The 20,000-nt window shown below is 49.3% G+C and overlaps 2 protein-coding genes across 2 annotated transcripts in view; one reads left to right on the forward strand and one right to left on the reverse strand.

The window, feature by feature from the left end:
* Nucleotides 1-20,000, forward strand: part of zcchc17 (zinc finger, CCHC domain containing 17) — a 173,666-nt gene that overhangs the window by 91,084 nt on the left and 62,582 nt on the right. The gene's annotated exons all lie outside the window — the stretch shown is intronic.
* Nucleotides 15,776-20,000, reverse strand: part of sdc3 (syndecan 3) — a 27,528-nt gene continuing 23,303 nt past the window's right edge. Inside the window, exons 3-5 of the mRNA XM_083685286.1 lie at nucleotides 19,933-20,000; nucleotides 18,582-18,792; nucleotides 15,776-16,226 (exon numbers count right to left, since the gene is read on the reverse strand). The exon at nucleotides 19,933-20,000 is cut by the window's right edge and continues 690 nt beyond it. Of these exons, the coding sequence (XP_083541412.1) occupies nucleotides 16,060-16,226; nucleotides 18,582-18,792; nucleotides 19,933-20,000 (446 nt within the window). The 3' untranslated portion in view covers nucleotides 15,776-16,059. The remainder of the gene's footprint in view (nucleotides 16,227-18,581; nucleotides 18,793-19,932) is intronic.

Raw genomic sequence — 20,000 nt, forward strand, 5'->3', positions numbered from 1 at the left:
AACTCTATTTCTGGAATTAAAGGATTATTCTTTTCGATTAAGCTTTTGTCCCGAGTTGTGCAATTGAGTCCTCTGCCTTGGTCTACAGTTATTACACATAGTTGAACAGATAAGCAGTACACACACACACACAAACACACAAACACACTGTAGCCTCTCTTGCACGCACACACACAGCAGCCTGACTGTATCTAAGCAATGAAAGCTTTCTTCATTAGCTGTTTTTTTCTCAGAGTATGCATGTTGGATGGAGGTATGGAGGGTAGGAATGTGTGTGTGTGTGTGTGTGTGTGTGTGTGTGTGTGTAGTCGGTGGGTTTGGAAAGATTGCGAGGATTTCGTGTTTGACCACATCCATAAATATTGAAACAAGTTCCCTTTTTTCACATCTCAGGATACAGAACAAATATTGACATGGCGGGACAGGGAGGACTAAGGCATCCCATACCCACACACACACACACACACACACACACACACACACACACACACACACACACATGCACATGCACACACACATGCACACTCCCTTCCAGCTGTTCTCTGAGCACTCTCTGTTCACTCCGGGGAAATCCTGGAAAAATTAATCACAAACCTAAACTGACATGAAACCCTCCTCAATCATAGACATAGACATAGACACACACACACACACACACACACACACACACTGATTACACACATTTTTTCACTCAGAAAGAGAAACAGATACTCACTCTCACACTCACACACACCCACACCCACCCACTCCCACAGACACACACACACACACACACACACACACACACACACTCAGAAGCTGTTATGACTGTGAGGGCTGTTATGACTGGGCTGAGAGTGAATACAGCTCCTGTTGAGCTCCCTGGGCCTCTGCTGCTGGAATGGACGAGTGTGTGTGTGAGAGAGAGGGAGAGTTATGTACTTTCCGCACTGTAAATGAGTGTGTGTGTGTGTGTGTGTGTGTGTGTGTGTGTGTGTGTGTGTGAGTGAAAGAGGGAAAGTTGGACTTGGACTTTCTACACTGTAAATGAGTATGTGTGTGTGCGTGTGCGAGAGAGAGGGAGAGTTTTTGGACTTTATGCACTGTTACTGAGTGAGTGTGTGTGTGTGTGTGTGTGTGTGTGTGTGTGTGTGTGTGTGTGTGTGTGTTTATAGTGCCTGCCTCGCTTGCCAACATTAACAGCTTGGTAGCCAGTGAGCAGGAAGAGAAGGGTTCATTAAAACACCCAAATACAGCCGTTACATAACCAACGTCTCTGTTCACACCAGCTCCACACACACCCCTCCCTCACCCCCCCTCTCCTCTCCTCCTACCACCGTCCCACACCCCTCCCTCACCCCTCTCCTCCTACCACCGTCCCACACCCCTCCCTCACCCCCCTCTCCTCTCCTCCTACCACCGTCCCACACCCCTCCCTCACCCCCCTCTCCTCTCCTCCTACCACCGTCCCACACCCCTCCCTCACCCCCCTCTCCTCTCCTCCTACCACCGTCTCACACCCCTCCCTCACCCCTCTCCTCCTACCACCGTCCCACACCCCCCTCTCCTCTCCTCCTACCACCGTCTCACACCCCTCCCTCACCCCTCTCCTCCTACCACCGTCCCACACCCCTCCCTCACCCCCCCTCTCCTCTCCTCCTACCACCGTCCCACACCCCTCCCTCACCCCTCTCCTCTCTCCCACCTACACAAGTCCCTCATCCTCCTCTCCTCCTACCTAGACGCACACACACACACCACTCCCCTCCTCCTCTCCTCCCTCCCACATCGACCAACGCACCACTCTCTCATCCTCCTCTCCTCCCACTTATCCATACCAGTACGCCTTTCATCTCATCCCTCACTCCGCCCTCATCCCAAGACGAACACACCCCTTTTCCCTCAGTACCACCCCTCTTTTACCTAACCCCGTCATCCCCCACTCCATCTCCTCTTCCTTGGCCATCTCATCCATCCCCCTCCATCACCTACCTACTCCTTCAGTCCTAACCCACCCCACCCAGCCCCCTCCCTACACCCCCCCCAACCCAGCCCCCTCCCTAACACCCCCCTCCCCGAACCCAGCCCCCTCCCTAACACCCCCCCCAACTCAGCCCCCTACCTAACACCCCCCCTCCCCACCACCACCCAGCCCCCTCCCTAACACTCCCCTTGGGGTGTGTGTGGGACTCTGGAGCAGTGGGGGGAGGGGGTGTGTGTGGGTCGAGGTGGGGAGAGGAGAGAGAAAAGAGAGAGAGAGAGAGAGAGAGAGAGAGGTTGGGGAAATGGCACTCTCTGGTGGGTCAATCTGAGTACTTCAAATCACATAGAAGACCTCTGATGAACTGTGTACATGGCCAGACTGGGCTTGGAAATGGAAGGACAGGACCATAGTTACACACTGCAGACAACTGCTGCATAGAGGCTTTATTGAACGCAACACACACATAACACACTCGCAGATACTTACACAGACAAACATATGGAACAGCGATAACCCGCGCGCACACACACACACACACACACACACACACACACACACACACACTCAGAAGTTTATGGGGGAGAAGTCACAGTGGAAATGGCTGTGTATCTCCTTGGGGCTCTCGTACTCAGCCTTCACGCAGGGGGGGTCTGGGGAGGCCGGTGTGGAAGGAGGGGTGGAGGGTTTGGGCTGGGCGCTGCCCTCTCCTCTGGAGTGGGGGGGTCGCAGGGTGGACACGGGGGGCAGGACCGAGACTGGGGTGTGCGTCTGGGTGTGTGTGGGTCTCTGGTCGTGTGTGTACGTGTGCGAGGGCACGCCGTGGCCCCCCCGGGGGTAGAATGAAGGGGGCATCATGGCTGAGGGGGGGTAGGAAGAGGAAGAGGAGGAGGTTTGGTGGTCTCGGCCTCCTCCCATTGCGCTGGTGTACTGGGGACACTGGGAGCGCTGGAACAGACTCTGCTGGCCGTACATGTCACCCCACGGGTAGGTCTGGTACGTTGTGATACCACCTGGTCCTGGACAGATAGAGAGACACACACACACACACACACACACACACGGTAATTATATATATACAAAAAGCATTGGGGGACAATATGTAAGGGAAGGAACCTAGATCTTCTCCTCCTTCAGTAGGACGCGAGTGGAGGACGGAGGAGAGGACGCGAGGAATCGTGTTCCTAACAATTGAATAAGGCTGATGAATCAATTACTAGCTAAGTCTAGCTAACCAGCTACTAGCTAACTCTAGCTAACCAGCTACTAGCTAACCAGCTACTAGCTAACTCTAGCTAACCAGGTACTAGCTAACCAGCTACTAGCTAACTCTAGCCAACCAGCTACTAGATATCTCAAACTAACCAGCTACTAGCTAACTCTAGCTAACCAGTTACTTGTTAACAATAGCCAACCACTACTAGCTAACTCATCAACTACTCATGGAACCCCTGATCAGTTGTATCAGGTGTGTGAGAGCTGGGCTGTAGCTAAAGCCTGCACCTCTTGGACCAGAGTTGAACATCTCCCTCCCTCCATCCCATCTGTACCCCCTGCAACTCACCATGGAGACCGGACTGCAGCAGGATCTGACCCCCGTTCTGAGACTGGAAGTAGGCGTGGCCTCCCGCAGTGTAGGTCACAACCCCGGCCCCTCCCCCCGGACCAAAGGTCATGTAGGAGGCGGGGTTAGAGTCGGGTGGGTTGGAGTTGAGGTAGGTGGAGGGGGTGAGGTAGGCCATGCGGGGGAGAGAGGCCTGGGGCGGGGGCGGGGGCAGGGCCAGGGGCAGGGGCGGGGGCGGGGGCTGGCTGGGATAGGAGGTCTGGAGCTGGTAGGAGACAGCACCGCCCTGGTGGCCGGAAGAGAGATAGTCGAGCTTGCCTGAGGAGCCCAGGGCCTCGACGTAGTCAAACAGGGAGCTGAGGGGAAACATGTGGCCATGTCATCTTATGTTCATATTTCCTATGAACCCCCATCCTGGTATGTCTCCTAACGTCACTGCTATGCAGTGTGGCAATGTGACCCATATGAGCCCTCCTACTCAACCTTTATCATCCTATGTCATGTCTCCTTTGACGAGCTGTACTTACCCAGTGTCTGTCTGCAGGCCAAGGCCCTGGGTGTCCCGGCCAGGGGGGTCAGGGTGGGGGAGGGAGGAGCTGCTGTCCATCATGTCCAGGAAGGTGGGTGGGGTGAGGATGGGGATGGGGTTCACCAGGGGGGTGGCCGGGTTGGGGAGGTTGAAGCCTGCAAGAAGGGGCAGGGTGGCTCGCCGTAGAGGGGGTGGGCTCATCCATAGGGAGGGGAGGTACTCCAACGACCCCACCTGGGGCCCTGGCTGATGCCCCCCATCTCCTCCTCCACCTCCTCCTCCTCCTCCTCCTCCTCCCCCTCCCCCAGGTCTACCTGGGTGGTCGTGTGGGGGGGGAAAACACACTAGATTTGGGTGGTATAATTTGTTCACACTTTTAGACCGTCGTCAAGTATTACGGTATTACCGCGGTAAATAAATAATAATGTCACAGGGGGCTGGCGGGAGCAGTCTTTTACTCTATTTAATCTAAAAGGTGAATTATTTATGTGGTGACTGCTATAGCGTCTGTCTACCACTGGGTGGCAGCACTTATCTGTGTCATGTGGTCAGCACTACTTTGTCAAATCATTTCTCCATTCTTTCATGCGTGATTGCTGCTGTGCTACATTGAGACTTGCGTACGGTGGAAAGATCATTCATATCGTAGGTTCAAGAACAAGGTATAGACACAATAAATAATAAAAGATCTACTGGCTCCCCGATTCAAATGGATGCTTTTGCGTCATTGCATTTTTCTATTTTGTCTATTTATAAGTGAGTGTCAGCTGAAGGTAATAGTCTATGGAACGAGGCTAGTTTAAAACTGTTAGATTTTTCCGGGGAGGTGATTAAAAATGCAGAGGGGTAGGATTTCCGCGACCAGCTCACATAAATCTTGCAAATAACCTTGTCCAAATCTGACAGCTCTCCTTTATCTTTGGGTCTGAACCCCACATTTGTTTTTAAAAAAAAGTTTTTGACTCTAGCCATCTTTTAATTGATATATATATATATATGATGTGATATATGATATATATATATATATATATATATATATATATAGTTAGAGGTCATATGCAACACCCCACACACTGGCAGCTGTGCTGTGACACTGTGACACTGTGACTCTGTGAATTGACAAGCTGCTCTCTGGCAGCAGAAATATGACAACTATTGAAAGGAACACCGGAGGTGTTTTTCAAACCCTGCGGGTTACCGTGTTACTGTGTTACCGTGATACCTCTGAACCCTAAAACACACACATTTACACAGTCAATGCGACAGTAACAAACATTAGAAACAAAATATTGGGGCACAGCATGAAGGAGGATGTGTGTGTGTGTGTGTGTGTGTGTGTGTGTGTGTGCGTGCGTGCGTGCGTGACTGTGTGTGTGTGTAAATGTGTGCATGCCTTTGAGTGTGTGTGTATGTGGGCACGCGTGCATGCATGCATGAGTGACTGTGTGTGTGTGTGTGTGTGTGTGTGTGTGTGTGTGTGCGTGTGCATGCGTGCGTGTGAATGTGTGTGTGTGTGTGAGTGTGGTACCTGCAGGGCTGGAGAGGCTGGCTAGCAAGGCGCTGTAGGAGGGTAGTGTTTGGCAGGGTGGGGGGGGCAGGGAGGGTCCGGGGGGAGGGGGGAGAGGAGGAGCTCCCCTAAAGAGAGAGAGAGAGAGAGAGAGAGAGAGAGAGAGAGAAGGCTAAAGAGTCACACCTGGGTATTCATACAGCGTCTCAGAGTAGGAGTGACGACGCTGATCTCAGATCAGTTTGACCTTGTAGATCATAAAGAACACCATGATATGGACAGATGGGAGACCTGATCCTAGTCCCAGCACCAGGGGGAGGCCGGTGGAGGTGGAAATCAGAGGACGGAGGGCTCATTGTAAACGCACGGAACTGAATGTCTGTGTTTGATACCGTTCCTCAATCCGTTCCACGCGTTTACAATGAGCCCCGTCCTCCGATTCCTACCTCCACCGGCCTCCCCCTGGTGCTGGAGCGATTGGAGGCTGACCTGGCGTGGGGGGCTTTGGGGGCCAGGGGGGCGAGGTGGGGCCGGGTGTGGCCCGGGCTACCGTGGCCCCCGTGGTGCTGTCTAGTCTCGGTCCTCTGGGAGGACCGCTCCACCTTCCTCCACTTGGCCCTCCGGTTCTGGAACCACACCTGAGAGAGAGAGAGAGGGGGGGGGGGGGAGAGGGGGAGATGGAGAGAGCGAGAAGCCATTTGAACATTTTAGACAGACTGATTTAGCATGATTGCTTTACAGCTGTTCATATCATTCATATCGTTGTCACAAAATATAATTTGTTCTCAATAATTCAAATGAATAGAAAATGTGATCCATCAATAAGAGAGAGAGAAGGCTGTGGCCGTATTAACCATGATCCTCTGGGGCGTCACACCCACGGTCACCGCAATCTCCTTCCTCTTCTCTCCGTCTGGGTAGTGGTCATCTCGAAACATACACTCCAACTGCTCCAGTTGGTCTACACACACACACACACTTTCAATTGTTGATACAGCACATCTTCACATACATACATTCTCTCTCTCTCTCTCTCTCTCTCTCTCTCTCTCTCTCTCTCTCTCTCTCTCTCTCTCTCTCTCTCTCTCTCTCTCTCTCTCTCTCTCTCTCTCTCTCTCTCTCTCTCTCTCTCACCAGAGCTGTAGAGTGTGCGTGGTTTCTTCTTGGGAATGAACGAGGGGTCCGAGGGGTCTCCCATGGTTACCCCCGGCAACGCAGGGAAGGGCAGCACGTGGCCCCTCCCCCTGGCGCTGTAGCGAATGGAGCGGCGGGTGGAGTACACCCGAGTCACCTTCACCTGCGGGGGGGGAGAGGGAGAGAGAGAGAGAGAGAGAGAGAGATGGTCTGTGTTGTCATTGGTGTTACTGTTCATTTTCATACACTAGGACTAGTGACCAACACAGAAATGTCATGTACAACAGATGAGGCTGGTGGAGGTAGAAATCGGAGGACGGGGCTTATTGTAATGCACAGAATCGAATGAGGAACGGGATCAAACTGTCTGTATTCCGTTCCATGCATTACAATGAGCCCCCGTCCTCCGATTTCTACCTCCGCCAGCCTCCCCTGAGCCTCTCCTCTCTCACCTGGATGGGCTGGGGGGGTGGAGGGGGGAGGCTGTCAGAGAGGAGGGGGCTAGGAGGGCGTTTCACCCCGCAGGGCTGAGAGGGTCCGGGCTGGGGCAGGAGAGGGCAGAGGAGGGGGTCAGAGGGGCAGTAGAACCCCGACCCAGAGCTCAGGTAACCAGAGTCAGACAGGTCGTAGGTCGTCGCCATGCCAACGGGGGGCTTCGTCTGAGCCACGCCCACCTCCGAGGTCATCATTGGTGGTGGGTCTTCTTCTTCTTCTATTCCCTCCTCCTCTGCCGTCTCTTTCACCTCCATCTCCTCCTCATCACTCTCTGCTCTACTCTCCATCTGTTCTTCCTCCTTTTCCTCTAAATCCCTCGCCTCCTCCTCTTTTTGCGCTGTGCCTACAGCCCTCTCATCCCACTGTTCCCCCTCCCCCATCTCCTCTCCCTCGCTCTCCACCAAATCTCCATCCTTCTCTGGACTGACCCTGGCCGACTTACTCCAGCTTCTCTTTTCCTCTTTTCCCTCTTCATCTTCCATCTCTCCATAATAATATTCCACCTCCTCCTCCTCCTCATCTTCCTCTCCCTCTATCACTCCCCCGTCTTTCACTCCTTCCTCCTCTCTCTCTGTTACTCCTCCCTCTTCCTCGTCCTCCTCTCTCTCTGACACTTCTCCCTCTCTGTCCTCCTCCTCTTCTTCTTCTTCCTCCTCCTCCTCCTCCTCTCCTGTGTCGTCCCCATGGTAACGCTCATCTTCATGCTTCAGATCCTCTTCCTCACACAGGAGACTTGGACAGTCTGCATACAATGACAGAGTGACAGAGTGACAGAATGACAGAGTGACAGAGTGACATAGTGACATAGAGTGACAGAGTGACATAGTATGGCAGGTGCGCTACACAGACAGAGGAAAAAAAAAGTGTGAAATGGCGACAAATAATTTTTAAATTATTGTCGTGAGTATTGAGGGGAACCATGATAATTGTACAATTAATTTTGTGACTGTTATTCAAGAAAAAGACAAAGAAAATCATTAAAGGGCACATTCCAGTGTGTGTGTGTGTGTGTGTGTAGCCTTGGGAAGCCCACAGCTGTTTGAATACTCTTCACTTTGAAGAAGAGAGGATGGAAGGATTTGTTCTCTTTTTTAGTTTTCTTACTCGTCACTGTCTTTTATATCAGGCAGTGTGGTGGCCGTCCCTAACTGCTAGAAGGACCCACCACTGGTCTCTGTATCTATATAAAGCTATAATCCATAAACTCCCATGCTATCTTACTTCACTTACTATCTGGAGATCCAGCATTTATCAGATGCGATCTCAAGATTGGTTAGTCCTTGAGGTCCTACGCGTCTCCTCTGAGCTGGATAGAACTGCCTTTAGTTACTGTGCTCCTAGGCCATGGAATGACTTGCAGGATACACAGAGACTCCATGCCTTAGTGTCACTGGGCCATTTCAGAAACTTGATTGCCACATTTTTTGGTGGAGGTTGGTTGTTGTTGTTAATGAATGGTTGTCGTCTGTAAAAACTGTATGTAAATTGTGTGTATTGTCAATTGAATGGAATGTAAATAGTGATGGGTTTAGATTTTAGAATCAGGGCACACTTGAAAAAAGTTACCCTGGTCTCAAGCTGCTTTACCCTGTATACATACACAAGGATAAATAAAATAAAATAGGTATTCAAAAGATATTGGTGTATTGGTAGACAATATAAAACACCCCCCACACACATTTTCCTAACCTCAACAACATCCTAATGGAGGCCATGCAGACGTCTCTGCTGTAACAGAGTGGCTCCGTTGACCTGTAATTATTAGACCAGGTGTTCCTCCACACCTGACCGGTAATTAACCTGGCTACACTAGCTAGCTACAAACTACCAACACGTGGACCTATACACACACACAACGTCCTAGTCTATAGTTAAAATGTTTTTAAGTCTCACGCACTATTGTGGACAAAAAGTCACTTGTGCATAAAACGTGTCATTTTAACAACAAGTTCCCCTGGGGCATAACGACTATGGCAGTCAATCAATTAAGTCAAATTGACCCAAGTAATTGCGGCTTTCTACGAGCAATAAAACAATGTAACAATTAAAAACAATTCGTTAAGTTGATGCTTACCAAAATCGTCCGCTGACTCGCGCGGTTCATCCATATGGAATCACACTAATGTATCAAAGCACTAAACAAGCAATAGATTAGACCAATTAGGCCACACTAGTTAAGGAACTGATACGACCGAGTTCTGTGATTCAAAGTGATAAAGTTGATTGACAATTTGGCTCGTTGTAGAGGAGATGACGTGGGAGTCAAGTTTTCCACCTGAGCTCTAACCAATGAATTTCATGAATCATCCAATCGACTCCTGTGATCCGAACGCTGGAACCGATCAGTACCGAGAGGGAAGATTCGTCTGATAGCTGTATCAACAACGCCGTCATGAAGTGTGTCTCCACAGGATGATTGAACTAGAAATTAAGTTGTTTATGATCGTATGATGTTGATGTTTGTTTCAGACAGCCCACCCACATGTATAATATTTTCTCTATAATATTTTTTTTTTTAATCTGCAGGCTTTATCAACTGCCCCAGCTCCTTGATTATTATTAGTTGTTGTTGTTGTTATATAATGTAAATAAGATGGGTGTGATGGGGAGGCTTCAAACCGGGGTCTCGAACGTGGAAGACCCAAGAGGACATCCTCAAGGTCCAATGGTGACACTTGAATTGACATGTCTCAGGCAGGGCTACCTCATCCTGAGACCCGGTTTCCAAATCACCTCTGCTACATGGTCAACACTGCAGTGGTCAGCATATTACATTTCATAGAGTGTCCAATGTCCAGGGAGTTTCAGAGAGCTGGTTGGTGTGGTTAAAATAGCTATAACGATGACATTAGCAGCTCTTTCTCTCTACCTCTCACCAACACTGCTCCCTCTCCTCCCAAACCCACTGTGCTACGCTTGGTCTCTGGTTTATCAGCTTTTACCCCCCTCTCCCCTGATGATATTCTAAAACTGGTCACATCCAAGCGGGCAACCACCTGCCCTCTTGATTCCATCCCCTCCCGCTTTCTTCAATCCATCTCCAAAGACCTCCTTCCGTTCCTTACCACCATAATCAATTCCTCTCTATCCACAGGATCGGTCCCAGCTGCCTTTAAGACAGCCAGAGTCAAGCTTCTGCTCAAGTAACCAACTCTTGACCCATCTGCTGTCCATAACTACAGACCGGTATCCCTTCTCTCCTTCTTATCTAAAACCCTTGAACGTGCTGTCTCCAACCAACTGTCTCACTACCTCCTTCAGAACAACCTCCTTGACCCTCACCAATCAGGCTTTAAGGCTGGGCACTCTACTGAGACTGCTCTCCTTGCTGTCACGGAGGCCCTCCACTCAGCTTCCTCCCTCTCCTCTGTTCTCATTCTTCTGCACCTGTCTGCTGCATTTGACACAGTCAACCACCCGATCCTTCTCCCCACCTTCTCAGAACTGGGCATCTCTGGCTCTGCACTCTCCTGGTTTGTATCCTACCTGGCCGATCGCTCTTACCAGGTGACGTGGAGAGGATCGCTGTCCTCTGATTCAAGACCCTGGTGCTCGCCTACCGGGCAGCAAAGGGAACAGCCCCTCCCTACTTGCAGGCAATGGTCAGCCCCCAAACCCCTGCCCGATCACTCCGCTCTTCCATCTCGGCTGGCCACCTGGCACCGCCGCCTCTACGTGGATGCATCAGCCGCACTATTCGGTCACGGCTTTTCACTGTCCTGGCGCCCCGCTGGTGGAACGAGCTTCCCACTGCTGTCATGACTGCAGAGTCACTACCAATCTTCCGCCGTAGATTGAAGACCCATCTCTTCAGGCTACATCTTAATGGTCCCTCCTAAAGACCTCTTCATCCCCACTACCCCCCTGTACAAGTTTCTCTCCTGTAAATACATTGAAAAAATAAATAAAATCGTCCTTTCTTCTACCATTGTGACTGCCAATAGCCCCTGGTGCGAGCATGAATTAATTTTTCTTATGATGACTGATGGACAGATGATTCACTTACTTAGTCAAACGTTTTTGTTGTAAGTCGCTTTGGATAAAGGCGTCTGCTAAATGTCATAAATGTAGATGTAAATGTAGCTAGGCGTCAGGGGAGTACTGAAAATAAAGCCCTATGTGTCTTTTATAACAACCCTTACATAACATTTGAGTTTGAGCTATCGGAGTTTTTTCAGGGGAGGCTGGTGGAGATAGAAATCAGAGGACAGGCTCATTGTAATGCATGGAATTCTGTTCCATGCATTACAATGAGCCCGTCGTCCGATTCGTACCTCCACCAGCCTCCCCTGCTAGGCCTAGGCTGCTACTGACTGGGGATATATTTGATGAACTTAACACAAAAGTAATAGAATCGGTGAACTGAATCAGTAACGGTGAATCTACTGCTGCTGTAGTTGCACACATCATCCACCAGAGAGCGCAGTGCTTATTCTCCATTCACTAGTACAACCACACACAGCTCAGTTGGGCTTCCCATTGAGTTAAATATAATCCTTTCAGTTAAGATTTTATGTTCTGTAGCCCATATTCACATTCCTCTCTCTCTCTGTCTCTCTCTCTTTCACACACACACACACACACACACACACACACACACACACACACACACCATTTTCTGAAAATAGATAAGATGATTGCTATGGCAGGAGTGACTAGAGTGTCCTACCTTTTCTTAACAGCAGAGGGCGCAAGGTAACACAGCATAACATCACACAATGATCCATCTACTTGGCTCATCTTGTATGTGTGGCAGGATCCATAGCCCTATCCAGCCCATGATCCTGGCCTAGCCTCTGCTTAGCCTCTTAGCCTGGATCTCTCTCCTAAACCCAATCCTCCTATCCCTGCCTTCCCATGATCCATGGCCCAACCCAGCCCAGCCTGGCCCCATAGTGTTTGCAGTGTATTTGTATGGGACAAAACTAAGAGGTCATGACTGACCTGCATACCGATGTTGAATTTCGGAATTTTTAAAAATGTTGTCACGGTAAGGCTTAGGGTCAAAAGGGTTAGGGTTAAGGTTAGGTTGAAAGGTTTGGTTGGGGTTAGGGTCAGAAGGTTAGGGTAAGGGTTAAGGTGAGGGTCAGTTTGTGGTTTTGATCTCCTCTGGCTGTCAATGGGATGCTGGTCAGAAAGGTCCTTAGGCCTTACTTTCTCCCCTCCCCAGGCCCCCACCAGGGGAGGCTGGTGGAGGGAGAAATCGGAGGACGGGGCTCATTGTAATGCATGGAACGGAATGAGGAAGGGTTTCAAACACGTGTGCCTCCACCAGCCTCCACCATGTGTGTGGGGTCCAGGTCCAGGTCCCGGGTCAGGCAGGACTCTCCCCATCCCTCCAGAGGGGGTGGTCTGGTGTTGGGGGGGATCGTGTGTGGCGTTGTTAGAGGTGCTATATTGTTAAGAATAAACTGTAACCCCTCTGTGCCTTTGGTCTCCTATAAACATTTCTCTGGGTTATGAGTCAATCCCCAAACGGCTTCCGAACACGGTCTTGTTTTCCTCTAAACATACACCGAACCTGTGCCTATCACCCAAAACAACAGATGGTTTGCACCAAGGTCAAAGTCAGTAAAGCAATATAAAGTGTTCTGCTCTGAAATAATTAGTTATGGCTTCCGGCTGCGTCTGAGAAAGTTTGGACTCCGGAATCGATTCTGTTTAATAAAAGCTTCAATATTTGAACATTTCTTCTCCTTTTTCTGGACCTCGACAATTATGATGTATGAAGCAATCTATATGATATTGTAGAATTCTATCTGCAATATTCTGAGCACTCATCGTGTGTGTGTGTGTGTGTGTGTGTGTGCGTGAGTGTGTCCCAGCCAATGAAAACACAGAGAATACAGAGTTACCCAATCAGGTATTTTATTTGGAACAGAGTGGCAGATTAGTGACAGTGCCGTGGCGTGGAGGGTCCGCCTCCTCTCGCTCACTCAGCCAATGACAGAAACTCAGCCTTAAAAAATGCAAATGTATAAAAACAGGATGGGTAACAGCAAACACAGAGTAGTGTGGCCTCCATAGGGCTCAACACAAACACACACACACACACACACACACGCTCTCTCGCTCTCTCTCACACACACACACACACTCTCTCTCTCTCACACACACACACGCATGCGCACACACCTCTCTTATTTGGCTATGCAGGCTTATATGGATACAAACAAACACACATGTTTTCAGTTGGAAGGTAACTTTAGAAAAGACAGTATTCAGATCATTCCTGTCTGTGAGAAAAGTAGAGTGGAGTCCGTCCGTCCGTCCGTCCGTCAGCCAGTCCTGCTCCAGACCAAAGACTGAGACAGACAGACAGACAGACAGTCAGTGAGAGACACAAGTCAGTGTGTGAGAGCCACTGTGAGGGACACACAGTCCCACATTCACCAGTGAACACAGACACTACAGACAACTACAGACACAGACAGACAGACAGACGGACGGACACACCAGTGAGTCTACACAAGAGTCCCATGTGAAAAAAGTGAGGTGTCCACTGCCTAAAATAGAGAACACCTGGTGAGATACACACACACACACACACGCACACACACACACACACACACACACACGCGCAGACACACACACATTACAGGTGGAAGGGACAGGTGAGGTGCATACACACACACACACACACACACACACACACACACACACAGGGGGACAATTGAAGTACACACACACTCAGGTGAAGGGGACCGGTGTGACTACCTGACTATGGAAGAGCGTCAGAACTGCTGGAGCAGGTAAATACACACCTACCCACAGTACATTCCACCCAAAACACACCCCTCAGTCACACACACACACACACACACACACACACACACACACACACACACACACACACACAGACTAGTATGGTTTGACTCCCATGCAGTTGTTCTACAGTACTGAGTATAATAGAAGCTACTAGTCCAGTCGTACTGGTGTGGTTATTGTTACAATCTTAGATAGAAGCACAGCCCCCTGCCTCCTGACACCCCCCCCCCCCCCCACCCCCCACCCACCCCCCTCCTCAGAGCCTGAGAGAGCACCCTTTCAGAGTAGGAGAAAGTTGCCCCCCCCCACACACACACTGATCAGAGGTCAGTTAGATGTTTTCACCCCCTGTGTGTTTCAGGTGACCTGGGGAGAGGAAGCTGATTCTAGATCAGTGCTTCACACGGGCAACTTCCGCCTGGAGCACGTCGTCCTTTAGCCCCTCCCTCACAGTTCCAAAGACCCTCCCCCTTCCCCTTCCCCAAACAGACAGCCAATGGAGGAACGGAAACAAAGAGAGCATGCAAGGGGATTGGATGAAACACGGTTTTGTGCTTTTACACAATGGACCAAACTCTAACCAACCAGCAACCGACCGATAACTAATCAATAACATACTGAAACCACCCGGTCTCACTTTCACCTGTGAGGATGACGATGATGAAGATGACGATGGTGATGGTGAAGGTTTTTCTGATATGTGTCGAGTGTGTGATATGTTCTGCAAGTGATATGTCTTTGTTTGTGTGCGTGCGTGTGTGTGTGTGTGCGTGCGTGTGTGCACGTGTGTGCGTGCGTGCGTGTGTGTGCGCGTGTGCACACGTGTGTGTGTGTGTGTGTGTGCACGTCTGTGCGCTCACGCCTGTGCGTGTATGTATGTGTGTGTATGTGTGTATGTGTGTGTGTGTATGTGTGTGTGTGTGTGTGTGTGTGTGTGTGTGTTGACGAGAGCACAGCTCATCTGGGTGAGTGGTGTGTGTGTGTGATGGATAGAAACTCTTCGTGGTCATGCGGATGGATGGTTAACGTATGAGAGAAAAGGAAATGCTCATATTTACATATAAACTTTTAAAACTGCTAAATACACATCCTCCCGTCTGAAGTATTATTATTATTATTATAATTATTATTCACCATCGAGCCCGGAACATTGATATATTATTGATTATTATTACTATCCAGAACTAATCATCTTTGTACAACTTAGAGGAGCAGACAGGCCGCTAGCTCTGTGTTAGCACTAGCATCCCTCGCTAGCTACGAGCGAATGTTGCCACAACGTTCTCCTGAGGTTGTCAGAGAGTTGAGTTGTGTGAGGGTTGAGGGAATGTTGAGGGAATGTTGTGAGTTCCCTGGTCCAATTGGCCGAGCACAGACAGAGGGGCTAGGAGTGTGTGTCTGTGTGTGTGTGTGTGTGTCTGTCTGTGTGTGTGTGTGTGTGTCTGTGTCTGTCTGTGTGTGTGTGTGTGAGCACCAGAGAGATGGAAGGCACAAAGAGACCGTTCCTCTCACCTTTGACCCCAGTGTCTGTGTGGCCAACCAGATCCCTGTTTGAGTGTCGGGCGTAATCTTCAACCTCCTCCCTTACCCTCCCTTTGTCTTTCTCTCCCTCTTTCACTCCCCCCCCCCCCTCTCAGCTAACCCCAGTGTTCATTCGCTCCAGAGAACAGAAGAGGAATATGTGCTAAAACACAGGTTAAGAGCTTGTGTTTTTACAAAATAATCATATTATTACATCATCAGAACAATAATCCGTATAATATTAATAACAACATTTACTTGAAAAAACATTTTTTGTGTACTGTAATGTGTTTATGGTTATTTTTTTCAGCTTATACTTTTTGTATTTTCTTTTTTTTTGTTTTTTTTTCTCGAAAAAGAAAGTTCTGAGTCCGTGGAGAGACAGGCACTCGCTCTCAAGAAGGACTACCATGGAGGAGAGGAGAGAGGGATGAGACCGAAGAGGAGGGGGGGAGGAGAGGAGGTGGGAGAGAGGGATAGCAGGAGGAGGAGGAGGAAGGGGGGTGGAGTGTCTCTCTAGCTCTCACTCTCTCTCTCTCTCTCTCTCTCTCTCTCACTCTCTCTCTGTGTGTCTCTCTGTGTTATGCGTAGAACTCCTCCTGCTTGTCAGGTTTCTGGTAGGTGACGGTGGCCTGTTTGGGCTCCTCCAGCGTGTAACTGCCTTCATCCTTCTTCTTCATCCTGTAGACCAGCAGCATCACCAGGAAGGCAGCGAACAGCGCCCCCACCACGCCTCCCACGATCACCGCTGGGGGAGGGAGAGAAGGGGGAGGGAGGGATGGAGCGGGAGGGAAGGAGAGAGAGAGAGGGAGGGAGGGAGGGAGAGAGACATGGTCAAACATTACATTTTACAAGTTATGCCAGTCAAAAGACAACTGTTCTATAAGGAATAGCCAAAGAAACACAGAAACACAAAGACAAAACAACCAACAAACACTAAAATGCCATTAGCAGCCATCTCCTCCATGTCCTTGTGTAGAGGGACATGCGTGAAACACTCCGCTGTATCTATACCTTAAAAGCAAAGCGAAGCTAACACAGCTAACGCTTACACCAGAATGCCACACAATGCAGAATGCTAATGCTATGCGAATGCTAGAATGATACACATTGCAGAAATACAGAAGCTGAGCCTGACTAACATTAAGTAACCTAAATAAGATAACCTGACGTGGTGTGTTGATAATGAACCGTGTTTATGCAAAGTTGTGGGACTCATAAAGAAATAATGTGGTGTGTTTACAAGCAGGTTTTGTAGCCTACACACTAAATAACAGTGTCATTCCTAGGCACAAGAATCTAACTGACAACCATCCATGTCTAGCTATCTCACAGGGCTGGGGTGAATTCAGTTTAATTTCAGGAAGTAAACTGAAATTACAATTTCAACTAATTCAAATAGGACATTTATTTTCAAGGATTTCTGCGTAAGTTGAGAATGAGAAGATTTTTAGATATCAAATCGAGTTGACCCCAAGCCTGTATCATTATGCTATACACTCACTGAACACTTTATTAGGAACACCTGTATACCTTCTCATGGTGGAGGTGGTGTAATGGTGGGGGGAATGTTTTCTTGGCACACTTTGAGCCTGTTAATACCAATCAATCATCGCTTGAATGCCACAGCCTATTTGAGTACTGTTGCTGACCATGTGCATCCCTTCATGGCCACACTTCTAATGGCTACTTCCAGCATGATAATGCACCATGTCACAAAGCAGAAGTTGTCTCAAACTGGTTTCATGAACATGACAATGAGTTCAGTGTTCTTCAGTGGCCTTCACAGTCACCGGATCTGAATCCAATAGAACACCTTTGGGATGTGGTAGAACGGGAGATTCACAGCTTGAAAGCGCACCTGAAAAATCTGCAGGAATTGCGTGATGCAATCATGTCATCATGGGCCAGAATCTCACAGGAATGTTTCCAACATCTTGTGGAATCAATGCCACGAAGAATTTAGGCTGTTTTGAGAGCAAAGGGAGGTCCTACCCAGTATTAGTATAGTGTTCCTAATAAAGTGTTCGGTGAGTGAATATGCTATGCTAATGTTTGGCTACTAGCCACTGGCTAACACACGGACACACTAATCCTGCTTCCCCCCGTCCGTACCAATAACCACAAAGTCAGCAAAGACCACCGCCAGCAGTCCACAAATCAGAATAGCTAGAGGAGAGACAGACAGCCAATCAGAATAGCTGGAGGAGAGACAGACAGCCAACCAGAATAGCTGGAGGAAAGACAGACAGCCAATCAGATCAGACAGAACAGCTAAATCCCAATTCTCTCTAAAACAGCATCCGGTAACACTTTGCATTAAGTTGCCCTTAAATACATGTAACTACATAGTAATATGTCCTCCTACGTTAATACAACAGTTATTACTATGTACATATGTACATACATTTAAGGGCAACAGACTGTAACGTGTTACCGAGCGTCCCCTCCTCGTCCCTCCTGAAGGAACAGGAGGATATGAGGCTCTGTAGGAGGAACAGGATCCAGCTAGGGAAAAGACAGGAAGGATGAGAGAGAGAAAGAGAGAGAGAGAGAGAGAGAGAGAGAGAGAGAGAGAGAACAGGGGAGCCTCCCCTGAGAGAGAAGGAAGGGGAAAGGAGGAGTGGAATACTGAGGAAGACTGTTTGTTCTCAGAGGGAAGACTGCTTGTTCGAAGCACGGCACAGATTCACTAATCTTCACACAGTGTAGAGCTGTTCATTTACAGCTGTTGGGTATTTGGGGTGATTTGTACACTAAAACCTATAGGTGGTTTGGGTTGAAGGCCAGGCAGACAGACAGAGAGACGGACAGAGAGAGACACAGACAGATAGACAGACAGACAGAGAGAGACACAGACAGACAGACAGACAGAGAGAGACACACAGAGAGAGAGACAGACAGACAAACAGACAGACAAACAAACAGACAGACAGACAGACAGACAGAGAGAGACACAGAGAGATAGACAGAGACAGAGAGACAGACAGACAGACAGACAGACAGTCTGTTCAAAACAAAACAATTCCATCTGAAGGTTCTTCTGTAACATTCCATCCCGTTGTGTATCAGGGCGGTCAGAGTGATGGACAGGCGTTCCTACCTATCAGGACCTCCTTCCTCTCCAGGATGTTCTTCTGGGGCATCTGAGCGGCAGAACTTCCCGGATCCACCTTGTTGCCAATCAGATCAGGCTCCGCCCCCAGGTCCACCCCCCTCCCCCGCACCACCTCGTTCTGACGGTCCTCCTGGATCTCAAAGTCTCCGCTGGGTCCCGTAGCCCCCACCTCATTGTTACCCTCCTCTGGTCGGGCCTGGGGGGGGGGGGGGGGGGGGGGGGGAGACAGAGGGAGAGAGGGGGGGGGGAGAAGGAAAGAAGAGAACACAATATTTACATTTACTTCCTGAATACCAAAATGTATGTACAAGAGACAAGGTCCTTCATGGCCACACAACCGAGGTTGACGGAATCTGTTTACAATACAGCATGGTGTACATATCCACCAGGGGAGGCTGGCGGAGGTAGAAATCGGAGGACGGGGCGCATCGTAACGCATGGAATGGAATACGGAGTTCGACGCCATTCCTCATTCCATCCCATACGTTACGACGAGCCCGTCCTTGATTTCCCTCCCTCCACCGGCCTCCTCTGAAATACAGATATTCATCCAAACCGAAATTAACTCAGACGTTCATGCTTCAAAGAACCGTAGATTCAATTTGGCAATTTTACCATTGAACATTGTTGTCCAGTGGTGTTAATTAGAACACGTTATCAAATCAACACTAGGTGTTTCTTTTAAGACGGGGAAAACAAATCAACCAATTACATCAGCCCCGGCCAGCGCCTGAGCTCTATTTAAAAGCCATAAACAACCCACTTAAACCCGGAGAGCATTCCTTAACGCCTGCTCTCACCCTGCGGAGCGGTTCAGAACCAGGGGAGGCTGCTGGAGGTAGAAATCGGAGGACGGGTAGTCTCTCACGGTAACGCATGGAATCAAAAAAGGACGCCCGTCCTCCGTTTCCTACCTCCGCCAGCCTGCCCCTGGTTCATCTTAACACAACGGACCGAACTCTAACCAACCCACCAACCGACCGATAACTAATCAATAACATACTGAAACCACCCGGTCTCACGTTCACCTGTGAGGATGACGATGATGAAGATGACGACGGTGATGGTGGAGGTGTGTTTATCTATGATATGGAGATGATCTACTGTTGTGTGATGCATCTACATGTCTTTGCGGTGCTTGTTATGAAGCAATTTGACTTGCTTTTTCTTGTGTGCGAGGTGTTATAGGACTGTGACTGTCATTATCACCACCAGCCGGTGTGCTGTATGGATATAGTCATGTCAGGTATTGTTGGCTGTGCTGTGCGACCTTGTCGTTGTCCTTAGGGGATTCCTAAAGTTCTGTTGAATTGAATGATCTCCTAACGAAGCTTACCGGTGTCGTAGAAGGCTGCTGTGGGCGTGTGCTTCTCTCCGTGGGCGGTGCCAGAGTGGGCGTGGTCG

This window comes from Argentina silus, assembly GCF_951799395.1.
Source record: "Argentina silus genome assembly, chromosome: 14".
Taxonomy (NCBI): Eukaryota; Metazoa; Chordata; class Actinopteri; order Argentiniformes; family Argentinidae; genus Argentina; species Argentina silus.